The sequence below is a fragment of the Lepidochelys kempii genome, chromosome 1 (assembly GCF_965140265.1).
Source record: "Lepidochelys kempii isolate rLepKem1 chromosome 1, rLepKem1.hap2, whole genome shotgun sequence".
Lineage (NCBI taxonomy): Eukaryota > Metazoa > Chordata > Testudines > Cheloniidae > Lepidochelys > Lepidochelys kempii.
Window position 1 is genome coordinate 244,185,253 of NC_133256.1, and position 23,760 is coordinate 244,209,012.

Consider the following 23,760-nt stretch of genomic DNA (forward strand, 5'->3'; position numbering starts at 1 on the left):
GAGAGATTTCAGAGTAACAGCCGTGTTAGTCTGTATTCGCAAAAAGAAAAGGAGGACTTGTGGCACCTTAGAGACTAACCAATTTATTTGAGCATGAGCTTTCGTGAGCTACAGGTGAGAGAGACTCTGCTCCGGCTAGAAAAAGAGAAACTAGGGTCCCCCCTCCCGCCACTGGGCCATACCTAACCAAAATGACATGCTTCTGGTTCAGCAAAGCACGTGCTTATTTTTAAGTTTGTGAGTGACTTCCTTGAAGCGATTAGGTAAGTACTTATGCGTGTGCTTAACTTTAAATTGGCGTCTAGAAAAGGGCAGACGGGTTGCAGACTCTGTCCCTATAGGTACCTTGAGTGGCAGGTGAAGTTCTTTACCTACATAAAACAAGATATTTGAGGTAGTGGGGCATGACAACGTGTTAAACAGTTATATTTGTGACAATGAGTTGAAAAGGAAGTATGGAAAGACTGTACTAATATAAAATAACTCTCAGTGCTAAAAATGTTGCAATTTTATGTATCCAATGATTTGTTATACTGCAAAATAATAAAGCAAAAGCAATTTAGCTCAGTGGTTTGAGCAGTGGCCTGCTAAACCCAGGGTTGTGAGTTCAATCCTTGAGGGGGCCATTTAGGGATCTGGGGCAAAAACTGGTGATTGGCCCTGCATTGAGCAGGGGGTTGGACTAGATGACCTCCTGAAGTCCCTTCCAACCCTGAGATTCTACAAAATTAGATGTAATTTGTGGCCTTGGGATGCCTCATGAATCCTTTCCAGTATGTCATTGTAGACTGTGGAACTGCAATACTGATTTCCTATGGAAACTGATCAGCTTTAGGGAGTCACCTCTACTCCTGAATTTATTTAAAGTGTAATAAGATTTCACTAACAGTCCAAACCTGGTTGGTGGGCCATCTTTGGATACACAGTCCCATGAAATAGGCTTCACTTATCCCTGTTTCTGTTATCTTCCTGATCACTTTGCTCCCACTTTCCTTTCAAGACATGCTCCAAATACCCTTTTCTTTACATTCCCTGCACATTTCCACTGGTTCCACTCTATTTCATCTGTCATGTGTTCTCTTTCTACACCTACCACATTTCTGACCAGGAACTCAGGTCTTTTAGGAATGGTTCTTCCGTTTTTTTCCCCCCATGGGAATTATTTCTTTGCTTTTTGCTAGGTGACTTGCACTTACTCTACTCAGGTATCTGATTTTTTTTACACCACTTGTCAGCTCAGACATTAACTAGAACATATTGGAAAGTTCCTTTTAAAAATTCAAACTTAATTAGGATCTTAAGTATTCTCTCTTATGGATACCACAATCACAATGCTTTATTTGTAGCTATAAGGTTCTTGAAAGAGGCTTCCATGTCTTCTGAGCCTTGGCACCTTTTTGGTAAAAGCAATTTCATTCATATATTAAATGTGGAATGGAATGCTTATCAGACTTAAAGACTCTAATTATTCTTAATCTCTTTTCTGAGGGAAGGCAAATGATTTATAATTTGTCTGCACTACCAGTTACATGAATTAATGAACTGAACTTTGCCATGCTTTGTGTTAAGCTTTATGGCAGGTCTGAATCAGGTAACATACTCTATCCACTCAAGTCATTCTGTGGGCTTATCAGATTGAAAATTTGATTGAAGGCTGAACTTTAGTATTGACTTTTTTTTCCTTATGCTGGTTAGAGCTGGGAGGGAGTTTGGGTGCAGGAGGGGGTTTGGGGTGCAGGATCTTGGAGAGAGTTTGGGTGTGGGAGAGGTGCGGGCTCTGGGAAGGAGTTTCGGTGCGGGCTCTGGGCTGGGAAGGAGGGTTGTGTGCAGGAGGGGCTGTGGGGCATGGGGCTGGGCCAGGAATGAGGAGTTTGGGGTATAGCAGGCAGGCTGCCCCAGGGCTGGGGGCCAGAGAGAAGGACTCCCCACCAGCAATCCCCACAGGAGGGGGGCCCCTCCCTAGCACAACATTCAACCAAGCCCCCCAGGCTGCTGATCAGGAGGTCCAGCCAGGATAAACCTTCCTCCATGCCAGAGTTGGCTCAGTCACCCGCTGGGAGCGGGGGGGCGCAGCTGCCATGTGCCTCCTCCCCACCTTCCTCTGCAGACACAGCAAGCTGCCTCAGCCTGCCCCCGACACCACTCCCTTGTAGCAGACTGTGGCAGTGGCCATTGAGGGAGCGCAGCAGGGAGCTTCAGGGGGCAGCTGCCCACTGCCGAGGGCTGGCAGGGACAGCCAGGGGAGGCAGGTGGGGCTGGGGGGAGAGCCCTGGCCCTGAACATTGGTGGAGCTAGGCCCTGAATTTGCTGAAGCCTGGGCACCATGGGCCCATACAACTCACCAGCCCTGCTGTCCAGTTCATCACTCCATAGTCAGAGGTGAGGAGCAAGTCACTTGCAAATTAACATGGGGGGGGGGGGGAGGAGGGAGGCAGAACTTTTTTTCTAGAGATGTGCAGAGTACAAGAATAAAGTGCCCTCTGGTTCATCATTTCAAAGGGCATTTTTGGAGCTTATCTTCATACCCTGCACTAGTCTGGTCAACTTCCATTATTTCAGAGAATTAATCTTGTTTAATTAACACTGTGTATTTTAAATAGTTGTGACAAAGCACTGTCCTTGTCTCTGTGGGTCCCACATTCCCTGGCAGATTTTACTAGCCTCAGAGGCTGACTGTGACCCTCCATGTAGCCCTTCTCTTTTTAGGGGCAAGGGTCACAGCCGCCTACTGAGCCATTTTCATCACAAGCCAGCAAGGGAGGGGAGAAGAAGCTATCCTCCCTCACACAGTCTCTGTTGTCTCCCTGATTAATCAGGGGGGAGTCCAGGCCTGCCCTCTACTCCGGGTTCAAGCCCAGGGACCCTAATAGTATCAGCTATGATAGCTGACTTTTTTTGAAACAGGACACACACAATTCCCTGAGCTACTTCCCCAGAGCAGCTTCCCCACTTCTTTGAGATCCACTTCACCCTTACCTCAGGGCCTCCTTCCTTATACCTGATATGGTTTGTACTGCTCAGTCTCACCAATAGTGCAACTTCCTCCTCCAGCTCCTGACACCCCACCTGACTAACTGGGAGGTTTTTAACTAGTTTCAGCCAGCCCCGATTGGCTTCAAGGTCCCAATCAACCTAGCTGTCTCCACTGTTTTCTGGAAGGATCTTAATTGGCCCCAGGTGTCTTGATTAACCTGGAGCAACTGCCATTTGATTACTATGGTAACAGGGATTTGTTTAGCCTGGGGCTAATATACCTGTTTCTTGCTACTTTCTGATAGCCATCTGGCCTTGCCCCTTCACATAGTACACACAGCATTATGAAATAGGATTGACCTATTACAACATCATCAGGAAATAGTTTGTGATCACGACAAATAAATGAACTGAAAGTAGTTTTTAAGTTTCACTTCTGCTCTTTAAAAGCCTTTTAAATGTCTGTGAAGCAAATGCTCTTAGTAATAGAGAAACAGGTAAGAAAAGCATAAATTTACTCTGATATTAAATGGCTTTTTATTTAGATGTTTAGAATATACAAAATAAAGTTTCTTTCAGTCACCAATAGTTAACAATTCCTTTTAAAAAAAAGTAGAAATCGGTGTTAATTACACAGAAGAAAATGGAGACGACACACCAAAATGATGGTGCAATATTTATTGAATGTGTTTCATCTGCTTTGTGAGAAGTTGAAACATCAATGTTATTTTTCAGAGTAGCAGCCGTGTTAGTCTGTATCCGAGTACTTGTGGCACCTTAGAGACTAACAAATTTATTTAAGCATAAGCTTTCGTGGGCTACAATCCACTTCATCGGATGCAGTATACTTGAATTAATCCAATTACAAGGAAGGGCTCAATTCTCTTATTTTTTTGAAAGTTTATTTTGCTGGCGAACAGTATGAGGCTGTGATATTACATGTCAAAATTTTCTGTTCATGTACCTTTCATTCATATGGAGGAAAAGCGTTTATTATGCTGTTTTAGAACACATTTATAAGCACAATGAAATTATATTTTTTCATATATGTATGATTTTGATTCTGGACATAATGATATAATCTTTCTTTACCACAGTGATATCAGATGAAAGAAAGAGGAAGGACGGAAGGAAGAAATTGTTAAATATTTTCCAAAGGAAGAGACTTTTACAGTCAGACATGGAACGGGGTTTGTATTTCTCTTGGCTTACATTTTGAGCTGATTAATAGAAGAAACTGGTACCCAGTTAAACATATTTACACATTTGACAATTGGGCTCTTCCTAGTAGATCTGATGTGCAGATCCCAGCTGCTTATGGATGTGCAGGACATTTGTGGCAGCCCAGGTCTATTATTATTATTTTATTGTTTGTTTATTTGTATTGTGGTAGCACCTAGGGGCTCCAATCGTAGATCAGGATCACAATTACTTCTTCTTGCTGCCCACCTATGAATGGTGGCTGCAGAGGAAATAATAGTAGGGATGTACAACCTCATGGGAAGGGACCCACAGGTCAAGGCCTACACGATTCTTAGTAGAAGACTGGGGCCTTACTATTTATAAAGCAATGTACACAATATGGGGTCTTAAAATGGGTAAAATATGATAAACAAAAGATAGTCCACGAGGCCTGAGAACTATGCAGTTAACGAACAAAGTGATAGGTACCATTGGTAAGTTTGATGAAAGATGTGGAATATTTGTAAGAATCAATTTCCAATGTAATTTAAAGGAAAAAGTGGGTGGAATAGAAAATAAGTTTTTAATCACTTGCTCTTGTGTGAACAAAACTAAATCACTAATCCTTATCTTTCTTTAAATTCTTTATTATATCTGGCGTGTGTACCTCAGTACTCAGAATTGCACTTACTTAAGACTCAATCCAACATCTGTTGAAGTCATCTGAAAGACTTCAACAGTGTTGTGACTGGGCATCAGCTGAGGCAAGGTTGCACATCTTGGACTTGATTCCCTACTCTGTTACAGTGGTCTTATCCAGTGTAACTACAGTCTGGTCTGTAAAGTTAAACGGGTAAAACTGATGTAGTGGAGTGAGTATCAATCTTGTGCAGAACAGAGCATTCTATATCTAGCAAATTGTACCACATAATGGATTATTGATGTTTTGGTAAATATAAGAAATTCCATATAAAAATTGTTACAAATAACGTAAAGGTTGTAATGTGAAGTACTCAGAATTCAGCAATGGAGCTATGCCAATTTACATCAGTTGAGGATCTGGCCCAATATTTTTTCTGTAAGACCCCGCCTCATCCAATGTATAGGCTGGTTGGTGAGCAGTGAAGAAAGCTGGAGGCTTTGTTTATGCTGTGTGTTTGTTTTTTGCATACATCTGTAAAACCAAAGAACTCCAAAACAAAACAAAACAAAAAACCTGGAAGGGTCAGCAAGTCCAGCTTCCTGTGCTGAGGCAGGACCAAATAAACCTAGACCATCCCTGAGAGGAGTTGTGTCCAGCCTGTTCTTAAAAACCTCCAATAGTGGATTACACAGCCTTCCTTAGAAATTCTCAGGCTACCCGGAGTGGTTCATGAACATGGGTGCCAACCTCAGGGAAGACTGTCAAGAAGCAGGCCTACAATCCCCAAATTGGTTGTATGTTCTATACTTAGATTTCACAAACCAAGTAACAAGTGTGAACTCCACAAGCACTATAATAGCCCTAACATGGTAAGACTAGATCAGTGGTTTTCAACCAGGGATACGTTTACCCCTGGGGTACGCAGAGGTCTTCCAGAGGGCACATCAACTCATCTGGATATTTGCCTAGTTTTACAACAGGCTACATAAAAAGGACTAGCGAAGTCAGCACAAAGTAAAATTTCATACAGACAATTATTGTTTGTATTGCTCTATATACTATACATTGAAATGTAAGCACAATATATTGCAATTCATTTTATAATTATATGTTAAAATAAGAAAGTAAGCAATTTTTCAGTAATAGTGAGCTGTGACACCTTTGTATTTTTATTTTTGATTTCATAAGGCAAGTAGTTTTTAAGTGAGGTGAAACTTGGGGTATGCAAGACAAATCAGACTCCTGAAAGGGTACAGTAGTTTGGAAAGGTTGAGAGCCACTGGACTGACCCTTTGTGGTCCCTTCTAACTCTATGGTTCTATGATTCAATGTTAACATGGAGTCACAGATAGTCCCCTTGGGCACTCTGGTCTATCTTTTCACCCAGGCAAGCCTGCCTTTGTGATAGATGCTCCCATACACCAGAAAGCACAACAAAATTCAGGTTACTCTCAGTTCCAAAGGACCTGTCACTTACCCCAGGTCAGTTGCACCTAGATCTCTCACCAAAGGCAAGCTTGTAGCTAATCCTGTAATAAACTAACTAAAGATTTATTAACTAAGAAAAGAAATGAGTGTTATCTACCACAGCGGTTCTCGAACTTTAGCAACCTGAGGACCCCCATTTTGATTTAAAAAATTTTGGGCACCCCCAAGCCCTCCCCCTGCTCAGCCCTGCCCCCTTCGCCAAGGCCCCGCCCGCTCTCACTCCATACCCCCTCTCTCCATCATTGGCTCTCCCCCACTCTCACTCACTTTCACCAGGCAGGGGGTTGGAGTGGAGGAGGGGGTGTGGGCTCTGGGAGGGAGTTGGGGTATGGGAGGGTATCAGCATGCCTTCGTGGATCACAACTGAGAATACCAAATTCAGGACAAACTGCTGAGAAATATGGCAGATACATCCCAAACCACCAGTTTTGAGATGTATCTGATATACCAAATCAGCAACACAAGTAAACTTCTGTTTCACCACACTGACTAATACGTCAGAAAAGCAGTTTTTTAGGCATTCCAGTCCTGGATTCAATATCCAGACAATAGACTTAAAGATGCGTGGTTCTTTAAAACCAGTTTCATCAAACAAAGTGTTCTTCTGATCCTAAAGGACCAGCCACGTACCCAGGTCAATATATCACTCAGATATAACCCAATAATCAAGCTGTTGCTAATCATTTAGTATCTAAAATCTAAAGGTTTATTTATAAAAAGAAAGAAAGGTAAGAGTTAAAATTGGTTAAAGGAATCAAATACATACAGCAATTGCAAAGTCCTTGGTTCAGGCTTGTAGCAGTGATGGAATAAACTGTGGACTTGTTAAGTCTCTGGTTGCTTCCAAATCATTGGAAGGGCCTCAGCCCCTTGGTTAGAATGCTCCCATTAGTATAAATTCATAGGCCATAGGTTTGAGTAGGAAAGAGGCAAAATTGAGATGTTTCCAGCACCTTTTATAGCTTCTGCCATGTGGAGGGAAATCCATTGTTTCAAACAAAGACATCAGGCCAGCTAGTGGAGAATTACAGGTAAAAGATGGAGTTTGGAGTCACATGAGCAAGTCACATGTCTAGGCATGATTTCGCTTAGTCATAGTAGGAAATTCTGTTAAGAGTAAATATGCGTCTTCCATTGTGAGCTAAGTGTTATTTTGATGGGCCACTTAACTTGAATAGTCTCTTCAAGATGTACAGGCTAAATACCTTGTGGGCATTGCCACAGGAGCAAGCATATTTGAAATCCAGATATAAAGCCAATACTCATAACTTTAAATACAATAATGGTACATGCATACAAATAGCAAAATCATATTCAGCAAATCATAACCTTTCCATAGACACCTTACTTGACAACCTTTGTACAATATTTGTTGCAATTATATAACAGTGGTAGCAACAATAATCTACATGGTTATATTTTAATCAGATAACTTCACAGAGGGGATGTGGGCTCTAGGCTCTGGGAGGAAGTTTGGGTGTGGGGGGGTGGTGGTATGGGCTCTGGGAGGGAGTTTGGGTACAGGGTGCGGGCTCCGGCCAGGCAGTACTTACCTTGGGCAGCCCCAAAAGCAACCTGCATATCCGTCTGGCAGCGGTTCCTAGGCGGGGAAGCCAGGGGGTCTCCGTGCGCTGCCCCTGTCAGCAGACACTGCCTCTGCAGCTCCCATTGGCCATAGTTCCCAGCCAGTGGGAGCTAGGAAGTCAGTGCTTGGGATGGGGACAGTGCACGGAGACCCCCTCCTCCTCTTCCACCCCAGAGACGTGTCAGCTTCTTCCAGGACTGGTGCGGAGCCAGGACAGGTAGGAAGCCTGCCTTAGCCCTGCTGTGCCACCAGACTTTTAGCATGCAGGAGGCACTGGGAGGGAGGGGGAGGAGTTGAGTTGATCAGCGGGGCCTGCAGACTTCCTGGGGTACCCTCGGGGACCCCCCAGAGGTCTGTGGGCCCCAGTTTGAGAAACACTGGTCTACAAGGTTAAAGCAGTTAAACATACATACACAAATGAGTTACTGTCTTCGGTTTCAAAATATAATAGTAGTTGCTGTAATGTGCAAGCTTAATATGTCCTTTAGGACTAACCCAAGCTACGCAGCTGGGGGAATCCCTTGTTTATTAGAATTACTGCCCTCTCCAAATTCCAAGCAGCATAGTGATAACAATTTCTCCTTAACAGAGATTTTTATTCCCTTACCCCAGCATTCAAGCTGTGATGGGAGGAGGGTTTGTGCATGTATCCGCTTCCTGGGTGTGGTGAAGCAATCAACAAAGTCATTCATCCATTGGTGTTCCACAATTTGTCTGGTGTCTATAGGCCTTGTTTTGTTGGAGAGGAAATGACACCTCTTCCGGTGAACTAGTATTGCACGCTTGGTAATTCTTCTCTCCTGACTGTGGGGGTTTTCAGTTTCATAGCAAACACTTTCGTAGTACAAAGCAAACACTTCCATATTACCTTATAACAAGGGACACAGATATTAACAAGATTGAGATTGAGATTAATGCACGCAGCAACTCACAAGCATTCCACTAAATACGTTCTTATAACTTTAACATCTCTTGTAACAATGGTAACACACAGGTGAGTCAGACTGGTTTCCAGCTATGCATTTGTCAGTGTTCAGTGATGTCTAGGGGCCTTGGCAAGAGCTGGCACCGGTCTGCCAGCGTCACAGAAGCCTGTTCCAGAGATTAACTGTCCTCATAGTTAAAAGGTGCCCAAAGGTTAAATTTTAGCCCCATTTACTTCAGTGGTGCCAAGTTTTCACCCCAAATGTTTTTTTTCATGATAGATGCTCAGTAAATTACCTGCATTACAACAGTTGACAATGTTTTTAACAACATAGATTGGGGCTCTTTTTGAATATGTCTATTGAATATGTCTTTTTCTTTCTTTGAAACTATGTAGGTTACAAGATTGCCACACGTTTAGGAAATAAAAAAGACATGTGTATGTTTCTAGCCCTTCATATGGAGAAATCTCCAATGTGTGTTAATCCATCTGAAAAGGTATGCAATGAGAGAGATGTCACTGCAAAGAGGTGTTTCTTTCCAGTAAAAGGGGATGAATCTTTAAAATCACTGATAATATCAATTAATAGGTACCAACAGTAATCAATACCATTTAGTTTTCAGTCGGCAAGCAGATGAACAGTTACATAAAGAGCTCAGTTCCCTAATTAGATAACAGCTGAGATGTGATCATTCACAGGCACTATATCATATCAATATACCATAATGCTTAACATACCTAATGGTAGGTAGTACAGTGGTAGGAGATTTCTGGAAAAGGCTAGTGTATACAAGTCTTCTGTTTTAGTTTTCCTATCTGTTAAATGGGGATCGTAAAGCTTACTTGCCGGGGTGCTTTGGAGATTTGTTCATACTGTATAGAGATTTTAAAATGTAAAACATTTTATGTATTAAATATTATTGATCACTTTCCATCCTTCCTGTGCATAATGGGCCAGATTAACTACTGTTCTTTAAGATAATTGAATAACATGTGAAACCCCCTAGTGTAGATTATTCCAGTTACTGCCTCCACAGAGAAGATCTTTGAGCTTAAGTTATACACTAACTTCATAAGAATGCTTTGTCAGATAATATCATCTATTATTTGAATCCAAAGCCACCCAGAAGGATTAGGTCTTTATTGTGCTGGGCACTGTATAAACATAAGAACATAAGAATGGCCTTACTGGGTCAGACCAAAGGTCCATCAAGCCCAGTATCCTGTCCTCTGACAGTGGCCAATGGCAGGTGCCCAAAAGGGAATGAACAGACAGGTTATCATCAAGTGATCCATGCCCTGTCACCCACCCCCAGTTTGTGGCAAACAGAGGATAGGGACACCATTCCTGCCCATCCTGGCTGATAGATTCATGGAAGATAGCCATTGATTAACCTATCTAGCTCCCTTATACGTGGACATAGTTTCTCATCCAAAAAGCTTGCAATCTAATCAGTAGCACTGATGTTTCTCTGCCTTACTGTATCCATCACAGCTAATGTAATGCTGACAAAAGATCCTGATAGAAATGATTTAGACCCCTCACAAAGTCACGGTTCCTTTTTCTTGCTCATAAATTTCACTTGAGGGTGTTTTAGAAAACTATGGGTTGATTTTGCTTGCTTAAGGTCACTTGGAGTTTCATCAGTGACTTCAAAGGGAGACTGATTGGGTCCATTCAGAAACAGCATACGCATATAAAGATAGTGAATTAATAAGAATAATGAACAAGTAAATAAATATGCATAGGGCTGATAAAGCAGAAAGACAAATTAAGAGCCAAAGGTTATTAGGACTCAAGAATCAATGTACTTATATACAGTGTGGCCAAATCTGTAATACATTGAAGCTGCTTTTTAAAACGTAGGTGTTTGTAAAATAAAATTTGCAGACAAATAGTAAGTCACAATGTTTTCTTTCAGTTCAATAAAACTGGGATTGTTGTGTGTGAGTCAGACAAAATACACAAAGTGGTAGCAATGAGCTGCTCCAGAGAAAACTTACATGCTGTGCAACATGTCATGCTGAACGTTCCCTGTTCTTTGAGTAACTGCACTGTGTATTTGTCCAGGAAACCCTGCTCCATCTGTACTACATTTCTCATTCAAGGTAAATAATAAACTGACCAACCCTTGAAGTCAATGGGAGGTTTTTTTCTTTTTCTTTTTCTTTTTTTTTTTTTTTTTTGGGTAAGGAGATCAGAAATAAGCCCGTACTGAATATCGGGTATGAAAAAATCATGTTATCTTATGGAACTCTGTCCTGCAAATCCTGACTCTCACAAGTGGTCCTTTATTCATGTAAGTAGTCCCTTTGAAATCAGTGAAACTATTTGCCTGGAAAGGATTTGCAGGCTAGGGTCATAAATTGTAGTTCTCAAGTCATGTAGTGTGAGTTTGTGTCAGGATCCACTTATGAAGCAGGTCCAAAAGTATATAACACTCAGTTTTCGGCTCCCCTGTCCCCAAGGGCCACATGCTACAGCTCAAGTTGATGGTGCAAAGCTTGCTTTTATGCCCTCCCACTACTGAGCTGTCTGGGCACCAGACCAGCCCCTAGCAAAAGTTAGAATAGCTGGGTGTAAGGCTAACCTGGCTCTGGCTCCTTTTCTCAGCCATGCTCTCTCTACTGGCCTCAGGTATGACGGGTGGGATAGTAGCTGTTACAGTGATTCTACAGCATCCAAGGAGCCCTCTGTACTGGGGTGTGGATATTCTCTGTGGCCAGCTACATTAGTTTTTCTTCACTAGAATGCACCAACAGCATTTCACACACTGGCTGCACTGCAATAGAGAATTAGGCCCACCATTGTTATCAAGAAATGTAGGCATTAATGATCCTGTCTGGTTGAATTGTACTACAAATCAGTCTAAATTTTCATCTTTAGGATCAGTTTCTTCAGTCTATTACTGGCCAATGTCTCCAGAAATAAAAGGGGAAGATTCAGCAGTTCAGGAAGATCTCAAGCAAGTTGACCAAATGTTTCTCAGAAGTAATATAAGTAGCAGTGTTTTTCTACCAATCACAGACTCTGACACTGTATTTAAGATTTCATCTAGAATCAAAATATACAAGTGCACAGAATGCAGTTCCCATTATGCTGAGGCTGTCCCTAAAGACATGGAAAAAAATAGTTCATTGCTTAATATGCAAGGCCATATAAGGATATGTGCAGAGCAGATGAAGAATGCATTGTGTTGCCTTGATAGTTTACTGCATTGTCCCCATGGAGAATTTGAAAAAAAAGAAAAGATTGAAGTGGAAAAAATGCACACACATGCATTGCAGCTTTGTTATCTTTTAGCAGCAAGATCTGGTAAGTATACTGAAAATATAGAAAAAATAGCAAACAAATATGAAAACGTATTTTTTCCTAATAAATTTAGTTAGAGCTAAGCCAAATATTTCATAACTCATGCTGATAACAAAGGAATTGGCATGCTTTCCTCACCCAGGAGCTAAATAAATAATTTTTCATTTAAATAAGTAGATATGTTTATTGAAATCATATCCAGTACTACATTTGAGTCAAAGTAGATTTAAACTCAGATCAGTACAAGCAGTGATGAGCTGCCAAAAATCTTAACAACTGGTTCCCTCCTCACCCTATGAGGGGTTGTTACCCACCCCTGCCCCCTGGGACTCCTGCCCCATCCAACCCCCCGCATTCCTTGACGCTCCCCCTCCAAGGACCCCTGCCCCATCCACCCACTTCCCCTGTCCCCTGACTGCCCCCAGAACCGGGCAGGAGGGTCTCGTGGGCCACTGTAGTGGGTGCCCACCCACCCCTAAGAGCCAGAGGGACCTGCCGTGGGGGTGAGGTGGGGAGTCCTGGTGGTGCTTACCTGGGGCAGCTCCCAGGAAGCATCTAGCAGGTCCCTCTTGCTCCTAGGGGTGCGGGAGTGTAGCTAGTGGGAAAGCCGGGGGAGCGGCCGCTCCCCGCACTGATCACATCAAAAGGAGCACCCATGGGGAAAATTTGGTGGGCCCAGAGTACCCACCGGCAGCTCCCCACCCTGGGCCCGGCCCCAGCTCACCTCACCTCCGTGCCACCTCTGCCTCTGAATGCACCACCCCGCTCTGCTTCTCCGCGCCCCCGCCCGCTTCCCGTGAATTAGCTGTTTGGCAGGAAGCCTGGGAGGGCTGAGAAGCAGGTGGTGGCTTTGCGCTCAGGCTGAGGGTGGCGGAGGTGAGCTGGGGCAGGGAGCGGTTCCCCTGCGGCCCCCCCCCCCCCGGGTTACTTGCTGCGGTGCGGGCAGCCCTCCTCACCCCCCCCCCGCCTCAGTTCACCTCCTCTCCGCCTCCCTGGGCCTGAGCGTGAAGCTGCCAACTTCTCAGCCCGCCCCGGCTTCCCGCGTGAACAGCTGATTTGCGGGAAGCCTGGCGGGGGCGGAGAAGCAGAGCAGGGTGGAGTGTTCAGGGGAGGAAGCAGAGGCGGAGCAGAGGTGAGCTGGGGCCGGGGGTGGGGCAGGGAGCTGCCGGTGGGTGCTCTGCACCCACAAATATTTCCCTTGGGTGCTCCAGCCCTGGAGCACCTGCGGAGTCGGCGCCTAAGGCGCCACTTTTGGCCAGTTGTTAAATTTAGAAGCCCTTTTAGAACCGGTTGTCCCTCACGGAACAACTGGTTCTAAAAGGGCTTCTAAATTTAACAACCGGTTCTAGCAAACTGGCACCGGCTCCAGCTCACCACTGAGTGCAAGTGAAATTGCAACAATTTATTTTGAATCACACTATCATATTTCAAACCCAAAAAGCTTTGTTTAAAAACAATGAAGATTACTAAGTGACAACCACGTCCTTATCTAATATCATTTATAAAACCTAAGCAATTAAAAGCAAGGAAATGATAGTAAATCTTATAATGTCCACCTAATAAACATAAAAGTTTTTTTATCAAGTACAAAGAAGTGCACATTTCATCACAACACAGCACCCATAATTCTGACTCTCTGGATTGTGTGTATGTATGAATTTTTATATTTAGATATTTTTTATTTTCATTATTTTGGCCTCTGAGCATTTTCTTGTGATAATGTCAAACGAAAATGATCAGTTAATATATTTATCCACAGACACATTTTTTGGTAAAGTACTTATAATTGCAGGTTTCAGAGTAACAGCCGTGTTAGTCTGTATTCGTAAAAAGAAAAGGAGTACTTGTGGCACCTTAGAGACTGACCAATTTATTTGAGCATGAGCTTTCGTGAGCTACAGCTCACTTGAGTGAGCTGTAGCTCACGAAAGCTCATGCTCAAATAAATTGGTCAGTCTCTAAGGTGCCACAAGTACTCCTTTTCTTTTTACTTATAATTGCTCATTCTTCTTTTGCATTTGTAGTTTACCAGGAAAAGTGTGTAAAATTGTTTGTTTATGGTAAAGCTATGTATGTAAGTGGCCTTGCATTTGGAGTTCATCACCATACCCAATTAATGTGTACATAAAACATTTTATGTTCCATTTTCAGTGTTTTGTATTGTGTTTATATTTTGAGATTACTAATCAAGGAAAAACTTTACATTGGGTTGTTGTGTTGTGATGAAATATGCTTTTCTTTGTATCTGATTATAATAATGCCTTTCCATAATAACAGTGTATATGTTGCTATCTAGATAATGTATTAATATAGTGTATGCTCTGTAGGGGAACTTGTGATAGTTTAGACAGATCAGTCTACGTATACATTCTGTTCCAATATTCTAAAGTGTGACACCTTAAGCCACAATATAATATTTAAAATCTAACCACTAAAGTGATATAAAATGCTCTTTTTCTTATAAAAGATGATCCAGATCGAGGTGTGGGTTGCATATTATACAATCAGAATGGATATTTTGTAAGTATGGCAAATGCTCCATGAACTTCCTTTAATGTTCACTCTCTCCAGTGCATTAACTAATGAGTATACTAGTACTGGTACTTCCAGCTTTTGCCACTGTTACCTGGCTGCTCGTTGCTACATTAATGTATCTACCTTACAACTAGATAATGCCTTCAGTATTTAGCCCTTAGTAAAGTGTATAAGGCACAGTACCCCATAGGAGCACAGGGCTTTTTGGCTGCACTCTCAACCACTTCTGTAACACAGTGATAATGCATACCCTAGTATTGGGCCTTGAAGATGAGATTTTAATCTAATCTTAGTTACACTAGATTTAATTTTACATCAAGATAACTGAATCAGAATCTGGCCTTGAACCTTTCTCACCTCTTTGAAAACCTAAAAATTCTTATTAAAACACCTAAAGTTTCTAGAACACCACGTACAGTTCATTTAAAGAAACACATCTTCTTTTTGTGAAATTGCAGCTAACAATTCCTGGCACCTCCTTCCTCTGATATTCTGGATTTCACTTACAGCCTCCTTTCCCTCAGAAGGCTAGCTCCTAATCACTTAACTATAAACACAGTAACAATAATGATATTGAAATCCAGGCAAGTGATTCACCATGGCCCAGCAAAGAAGCTGGCCCTAACTATATTATTAAGGTAGGGAGGGAAAGATATTATGGTGGTGGAGGAATTTTGAGGTCATTGGGTGCAGGAAAAAAGTATGTATAGTAGCTAGTGGTTTTGAATGGGATAGTGAGAGTGAGAAGGTTATTTGCTGGTGTAGTTGAGATATTTTAATCTGGTAAATTGGAAAAATTGCCTCAAAACTTTGGGAAGCAGTATATAACAATATACAAAATAGTGTATATTGCATTCATTATAGGGCTCTCAGACTGTTGTATATATGTAAGAAATAATTGGTCTTGATACTAGACAGTGACTGAGTATTTGAGTAGAAAAATACCTGAGAAGTAAAAGTGATGTAACTATTGTATATTACAAACTTTTCTCAAAATGGAAATTGTGTGTGTCTAAAAAAAAGGCAATTTCATGTATTTGTATTTATCTTTATTTAAACTACAGAGATATGTGTCTTTCTTTTTTTTTAATCATTCTTGTTATCTTACAGCTCTGTTAGGGTCTACTGATTATTTTTCTTAGTTTGGGGCAGGTTATAATGGATATCCTATTGGTGCAATATTTGCAAACCTGCCTTGTGCAGGTAGAAACATCAAAAAAGAGTCAGGAACAGCAAAAGGACCAGTCCTTATCCATGCTGAAGCAAATGCTCTACTATTCAGGTTATTATTATTATTTTATTTATTATTATTGTATTATTATTTGTTTAAAAATAATTCAGTGGTTTTACATAAATTCCTTATGATACTATATATCAATGCAGTTGTAATATCCATGTGATTAATTGTGGAGCCGTGATATAAATTGCATTCAGCATGCACCTTTGATCACCTCACCTGATATCTGCCCAGTAATTTATCTCCCCCTAGGACTACTAATATTCTACACTTCTGGGCACAGTAATATGCTGTCAAAATTTTAACAAAGGCTTTTTCACAAATTTTTCACCATAACACTGTTCCACTCTTCAGGAATAGTTACCCAACATGCCTACCTCCTCCCCACAACATGAAGCTCCAAACACCTTTTGAAAGATTTACCTGGCAGCATCAGCTGATCCTTAGAACAGCAATAGTAGTGGGAGGTGGATTGACTTGAGGATTCTGGTGACAATGGTAGTGGCTGGTGAATTATTTACATCTGTATGTGTGGGGAGCTGATGAGGGCAGCACTGGTACTATCGACTTTGTTGATAGCAGAGACTGGCCATTTTGGGATGAAAATGCTCTGCTTCCATTGCTTAGCAACAAGCAAATGGCACTATTCCCTGTGCAGGCACTTAACTGTGGTACTGGAGAAGAAGGAGAGAAGATGCTTTGGCTGGCATTGCTGCTGCCTTAGCAATAGGCAGGCAGCTGTGTTCGGAGCAGATTAAGGCTAGCTGAGGTTCAGATACACTAGAATTCCAGAACTCTCCTGCCCTTCAAAACAGACACTTCTTCTTTGAGTAGCGTCTCTATAGGTGTTCCACTTCAGGTGTGCATGTGCCACTCCTGCTCTTGATAGGTAATTTTCCGTTAGGAGTGTCCGTTCAGCCCATGCGTACACTCTATACAATCTTGTGCTATGCTGCAAAGGTATATAGGGCTGCGTGGGTGAACCACCCTCAGTTCCTTCTCTATCACCTTGGTTCCTTCTCTATCACCTTGGCTTGAGAAGGAGCTCTAGTATGTCTGCCTCATGTGTGCCTCAGCGTGTTTTGTAGTTATTTAGTTAGTTTAGTGTTTCCAATTAGTATTAGTTGTTGCTAGTATGGAAGTAGTTAGATAGTTGTGAGAGGTTTCAGTTTTTCCTCTCCTCCTTTTTCTCTCCCACTTTTTCTGGGGAGATTATTTGGCCTGACTGGGCATGCTTGGCTCCCCATGTTTCAAACTCTGCCTCTCTCATCGGGAGGCTATCGAGATCAGCGACAGCCACTCTACATGTATCTGTAGTTTAGGAGATTCCAACACTATAGACAGAGAATCGTAGGACTGGAAGGGGACCTCAAGAGGTCATCTAGTCCAGTCCCCTGCACTCATGGCAGGACTAAGTATTATCTAGACCATCCCTGACAGTTGTTTGTCTAACCTGCTTTTAAACATCTCCCATGATGGAGATTCCACAACCTCCCTAGGCAATTTATTCCAGTCCTTAACCACCCTGACAGGAAGTTTTTCCTCATGTCCAACCTAAACTGCTCTTGCTGCAATTTAAGCCCATTTCTTCTTGTTCTATCCTCAGGGATTAAGGAGAATAATTTTTCTCCCTCCTTCTTATAATAGCCTTTTATGTACTTGAACACTGTTACATGTCCCCTCTCAGTCTTCTCTTCTCCAGACTATACAAACCCAATTTTTTCAATCTTCCTTCTTAGGTCATGTTTTCTAGACCTTTAATCCTTTTTATTGCTCTTCTCTGGACTTTCTCCAATTTGTCCACATCTTTTCTGAAATGTGGTGCCCAGAACTCACATCTCCCAAAAGTGTAACTTTTGCCTGGTTCTAAAATCTAGAGCTTGGAAGAATCAGGAGACCAAACTGAAGCGGCTGCTGATGGAGCAGTCCCTTTGAATTAGGTCAGGATACTCCCGTCCCACACATTTATCTCCAGACGGATCCAGTATCCTTTTGACTTTGGCTAAGGTCTTGTCTAAGAAGGGGAGGAGCTCAGAGGACTCAAGGAATGCACTGAAGAAGAGGCACTCAGTCTCTCATCACAAGGAGCAGCTCTCAAGAAGTCCCAATCTCCTGCCAGGTTTTACAGTGTCAGAGGCTTTAACCTTTGACTCAGTCCCATGGAGGCTAAAGACTTCTTCCGGTATCAGATTGTGGAACACTTTGGAGAAACATGGCACTGGCAGAACCCCGGTACCATCCGCCTCAAGATTGGGACCATCTATTTCAGACTTACCAGTGGTGCCTTTCCACATTGGTACTGACAACATCAAAGCATATACCTTCAGCCCCGACACCTGTGGGTTCCAAACCAATGATACTGCCTAGTCAACTGCTGTATCATTGCTAACCCAGTCAGTACCACAGGAATGCCATTACTCCAGGGACTTGTAAGTGTTTGATGAGTCAGAGTCTCCATTGCTTATGGGTACCGAACAACTCTCAGTACTGAGACCCCAATCTCCACATTACTGGTGCTTCCTGGTACTGCAGGATTCTCCACCCTTTTCTACTGGGCCCCCCCCTTTGGAGGACAATGAGGAGGATGAAAGAGACATTCAATCAGTTGCCTCCTTATCAGCGTGGGGTTCCATTTCACATCACTAAAGAAACCCATGCTTTGACGTTAGGGATAGTGGGCTCAGTCTTGGGTATCACCTGCTCTCCAGCATGGGCCTCCCCAGTGGCATACTGGGATCCTTGGGCAGCACATTAGCTGCAATTTGCCAGATCTCCAGCTCCACTGCACCAGGAAATTAGGGTCACATAGTCTCCAGCACCAAACCCCCAACGTAAGGAGACCTTTGAGGAACAGGAAGTTAGGGCAGACAGAGAGGTTCCTTAAGCCTCTATTTTGTCTGCATCTCTGGAGGAGGCAGTAATGCCTGCACACCATTGATAGCCAATGATTTTTGTCAATTCCAAGACCTTGTGAAGGGGGTGGCAGACACCCTCCAGACATCTCTTGAGGAGATTAAAGGCTCACATTACAAGCTCCTGGACATTTTGCAGTCGGTGACATCCACTTGGGTTGCGCTACACGTTAATGAAGTGCTCCTGCATCCAGCAAAGACTGTGTAGCAAACTCCTGCCACCAAATCATCAACTTGTAAATGGGTGGATAAGAAATATTATCTTCCCTCTCAGGGACTCAGAATTTTAGTTTTCCTATCCCAACCCTATTTCCTGATGGTGGATGCTGTAAATGAGCAAAGTAGACAGCATTATTCCAGATCTACTTCTCATAACAAGGGCCATAAAAGGTTAAACCTTTTTGGATGGAAGGCCTAATGATCCGCAACCCTCCAATTTTGGATCACAAATTATCAGGCGATCATAGCCAACTGTGACTATACGAATTACAAGTTCACATCCTTTATTAAACATCTTCCACAGGAGCATAGAGAACATGTCCAGGCCATCATTGAGGAGTGTCAGTTATTACCCAGAACCTCTCTCCAAGCATCCTTGGATGCCACAGACGCTGCTGCTAGATCCATCTCCATAGGCGCTGACATGCACAGGGCATCATGGCTCCAGTTGTCAGGATTCCTGAGAGAGGCTCAGAATACAGTTGAGGACATCCCATTTGATGGTCAGAAACTTTTCTCAGGAACTACAGATGAGTCATTGCACATGCTGAAGGACTCCAGGCCCACGTTGAGATCTCTGGGTGTATACACCCCTCCAAACAAGAGGAGATTTAGCAGGTCTCAAACTGCCCAGAGATTGTGCCAGCTCAGTTCTCTGGTTTTCACATAACTACCGAACCTGCAAGAAAAAGACAGATTTCAGCAGAAAAGAGCGTCCCACCTTCAGCTAGCACCCAGTCATCATCAAAACAGCAATTTTGACAGTTCAGTTGACGGCTCAACTCCTCCCTCAGCTCTAGTTTGCAAGCTGCAACCTTTTGCCTACCTTCCCACTTTTGGAGACTGCTTTCCCATTTCTAATAGGCTTGGCAGCATATTACAACAAGCAAGTGGGTCAGAGAGGTTATAACATTGGGCTACACCATCCACTGTAGGTCTCACCCAACCCCCCTTCCCTGTTCCTCTTCAGGGACTCCTCTCATAAGAGAATACTGAGTGAAGAAGTACACTCCCTCTTTTGATTAGGAGCAATAGAATCAGTCCCATCCATCCCCTCACAGGGGGAAAGAGTTTTACTCAAAGTATTTTCTCGTGCCAAAGAAGGATGGAAGGTGGAGAGCGACCTTAGATTTAAGACAACTGAACAAATTTGTAAAATCTCAGAAGTTCCAGATGGTGACTCTGGCATCTATAATTCCTTCTCTAGAGGCAGGAGATTAGTTTTCAGCCCTCAACCTACAGGAGGCCTATTTTCATATAGCAATACATCCTGCACATAGGACATATCTGTGGTGCACCATAGGCCAGGATCCTTTTCAATACAGAGTACTTCCCTTTGGCCTCTCTTTGGCCTCAAGGGTGTTCTCAGAGGTTTTAGTGGTAGTGGCTGCTAACCTTCAGTGAGAAGCAACTTTAATCTTCTTGAATTTTCTTGTAGCTTGACAACTGGCTGCTCAAGGACTGATCTTACAAAGCAATACTAACTTCCACCCAAACAGCTCTTTTCCTCTTCCAGGAGTTGGGTCTCCAGCTATACCTAAAGAAGTCCAAGTTAGTCCCTGCACAGAGAATACAATTCATAGGGGCATATTGGGATTCATTGGCAGCCAGGGCCTCCCTTTTCACAGACAGATTCATAACTTTGTCGAATCTGGTCGGGACAATTCAAGGAAGTCCCCATACTACTGTAAGGAACTGTTAGGAGCTCCTGAGTCATATGGCAGCTTGCACCTTTAGGATCAAGCATGCAAGAATATGGGCATGTCTACACTAGAAACATAAGTTGACCTATGTTAAGTTGACTTACAACCACCACAGTAATTACTGCAGTGGTGCATGTCCACACTACCCTCCTTGGGTTGGTGGTGTGTGTGCTCACCAGGACCACTTTCACTGACCTAAGAGGGGCAGTGTGGGGAGATGAGAGCCAAGTGTCTCAGCTCAACAGGCAGCTCCCTGCCAGAAGCTCCTGATGCGTTGCCTTCTCTTGCCTCCCTGTTCCCCGCTGGGAGTGAGGGAAGCCGCCCAGAGCGTCTCACCTCCCCTTTCCCCACTGTGGGGGGGGAAGCTGCCCTGGGGTTCTCACCTCCCCATTCCCTGCCAGGAGCAAGGGGGAAGCTATCTGGAGCTTCTTGTCCCCAGAGAGCAGGGTCCAGCTGCCTCAGCTTCTCCCCCCTCCGCTCCCTGCTGGGAGCTGGGCAGCCTTGTCAATTTCTCAGAGCCACGAAATTGACAAGACAGCCAATGTTCCCAGCTGGGAGTGGGGTCTAGCTGCCCAGCTCTCCAGGAGAGCAGAGGGCAGCTGGGCTCTAGCTGCCCAGCTTTCTTGTCAATTTCACAGCTCCTACTATCTACACAGACACTGTGTCGCCCTAACAACAACGACATAACCGCACCTCTCTTGGAGGTGGAGTTATTATGTCGGTGTAGTAGGGCACTTAGGGTTTGTCTACACTACCCGCCGGATTGGCGGGCAGCAATCAATCCAGCGGGGGTCGATTTATCGCGTCTAGACGCGATACATTGACTGCTAAGCACTCTCCCGTCAACTCCAGGACTCCACCAGAACGAGAAGCTCAAGCGGAGTCAATGGGAGAGCGTCAACTGTCAACTTACCACAGTGAAGACACGGCGGTAAGTAGATCTAAGTACATCGACTTCGGCTACACAATTCACGTAGTGGAAGTTGTGTATCTTAGATTGACCCCGTGCGGTAGTGTAGACAAGCCCTTACATTGGTGGGAGCAAGGCTGAAGTGTATACACTGACATAATTAGGTTGACGTAAGGCAGCTAATGTCAATCTAAACTGTGTAGTGGAGACCAGGCCTATGTCTTTGCTGCTATCAAGGGCTGGTTCAGGAGGACCTATTACTCTGCCAGTAACAGCTTGGACAAACTGGTTACAGTTCTTTTCAAGGTGAAGAACTCCCTGGATTACTGGAAAGATCACGCAGTGTCTGCACGGGCATCCAAGCTCCAACAGTAACTGTGAGAATGGATGCCTCGCTGTTAGTGTGGGGAGCACTTCCTCCTCTCCCAGGAAGCAGGTCACAACTCAGGGCACCTGGTCACCTCAGGAAACTGGTCTTCATATCAACTTGTTGGAACTCAGGGCAGTCAGAATTGCCTGCCTTCAATGCCTACCCCTCATCAAAGGCAAATCAAAGAGTATGATGATGGACTATGTAGCTTATATGTTCTATATCAACAAATAGAGCTGAAAGATTCCCCCTCCCTGTGCGCTGAAGCGATAAAGTTACAGAACTGGTGTATAACCCATCAGATTCAGATCTCAGCCTTTTACCTTCCTGGAGTCCAGAATGTCACAGTCAATATGCTCAGCAGATGCTTCTCCCAGAAATACAAATGGGAGTTGGACTCTCAGACCCTTCATTGGATATTCTAGAGGTGGAGACTTCCACAGGTGAACCTATTGGCCACATACAGCAACAGGAAGTTCCCCTCTCTTTGAGAGATGCCTTTCTCCTTCCTTGGACAAACGGCCTGTTCTACACATTCTTTCCAACACCGCTAATTCTAAAAGTGAGGAGGAAGATCAGGCAGGACAAAACCAGAGTTATCTTTATAGTACTGACCTGGCTCAGGCAAGTTTGGTATCCTTATCTGCTTCACCTGTGTATCCAACCACCGTTGAATCTTTCAAATGTCCCTCATCTCCTCTCCCAGGAAGCAGGTCATGTGCTTCACCCCAACCTAGGGGTCCTCCGTCTCCAACCATGGCTCCTAGATGGCTCATGGGATTAGAATCCACCTGCTCAATAGGAGTACAACAAGTATTATTAAACAGTAGAGGGGAGTCAACTTGAATTGTTTATCTTCAGAAATGGAAGACCTTCAATCACTGGTGTCACCAGCACTGCCTTGTGTCTGAATCTTCTCTGCTTTCAGCCATCTTGAATTATCTGCTCGACTTAAAAAAAATCGGATTTATCAGTTAGTTCCATTAAGATTCTCCTTGCTGCAATATCAGCTTTTCATTCCCCATTAGAGGGGTATTCTGTTTTTGCACATCCTCTGTCCTTAAGATTTATTAAGGGTCTGGGAATCTGTATTCTGACTTGGGATCTCAACCTGGTACTTAGATACCTTTTGAGACCTCCGTTTGAACCTATGGCAACCTGCTCCTTGCTTCACTTATCTATGAAGATGGCCTTTCTAGAAGCTATCATGTCAGCTGGAGAAATGGAAGCCTTGACCCATTTACAGTATTTTTCAAGGACAAGGTCTCCCTGCAACCACACCCAAAGGTAGGTGCTGTTGGATTTTCATCTTAATCAGTCTATTAATCTACTGGTATTTTTCCCTAAACCACATAAATCTCAGTGAGAGACTTCCCTTTGTATGTTAGACAGGCATATGTTAGACAGGCATTGACCCTTTATCTGGATGGACCATGCAATTTTGGAAATCACTGAGACACTTTGTCTCCATTGTGGAAGGATCAAAAGAACCTATGATCTCTTCACAGACACTGTTGAGATGGATCTCTGGGTGTATTACTGCTTATTATGGTGTAGCTGGTGTTTTGCTCCCTCAAAGGATTACAGCATACTCTACCAGATCACAAGCAATTTCCACAGTGTGACTCAAAAATATCCAAATGCCTCAGATGTGCAGAGCTGCTACATGGGTTTCCGTGAACACCTTTTCTAAACACTACGCCTTGGTCCACGCCATCAGATCTGATGCAGAACTTGGTTCTGCTGTGTTGTCTTCAGTGTTGGA

General features: G+C 43.5%; 1 protein-coding gene across 9 annotated transcripts in view; it reads left to right on the forward strand.

Moving 5' to 3' along the window:
• LOC140902160 (uncharacterized) overlaps positions 1 to 23,760 on the forward strand; it is a 74,904-nt gene that overhangs the window by 977 nt on the left and 50,167 nt on the right. For 7 of the 9 annotated variants that reach the window (XM_073321922.1, XM_073321969.1, XM_073321950.1 and 4 more), the window contains exons 2-7: positions 4,071 to 4,163; positions 9,193 to 9,293; positions 10,719 to 10,905; positions 11,684 to 12,112; positions 14,577 to 14,629; positions 15,787 to 15,926. In XM_073321922.1, the coding sequence (XP_073178023.1) occupies positions 4,154 to 4,163; positions 9,193 to 9,293; positions 10,719 to 10,905; positions 11,684 to 12,112; positions 14,577 to 14,629; positions 15,787 to 15,926 (920 nt within the window). In that variant the 5' untranslated portion in view covers positions 4,071 to 4,153. Of the gene's footprint in view, positions 1 to 14; positions 264 to 2,187; positions 2,380 to 4,070; positions 4,164 to 9,192; positions 9,294 to 10,718; positions 10,906 to 11,683; positions 12,113 to 14,576; positions 14,630 to 15,786; positions 15,927 to 23,760 lie in introns of those variants that run through there. The other 2 variants (XM_073321931.1, XM_073321941.1) reach the window with 2 other exon arrangements.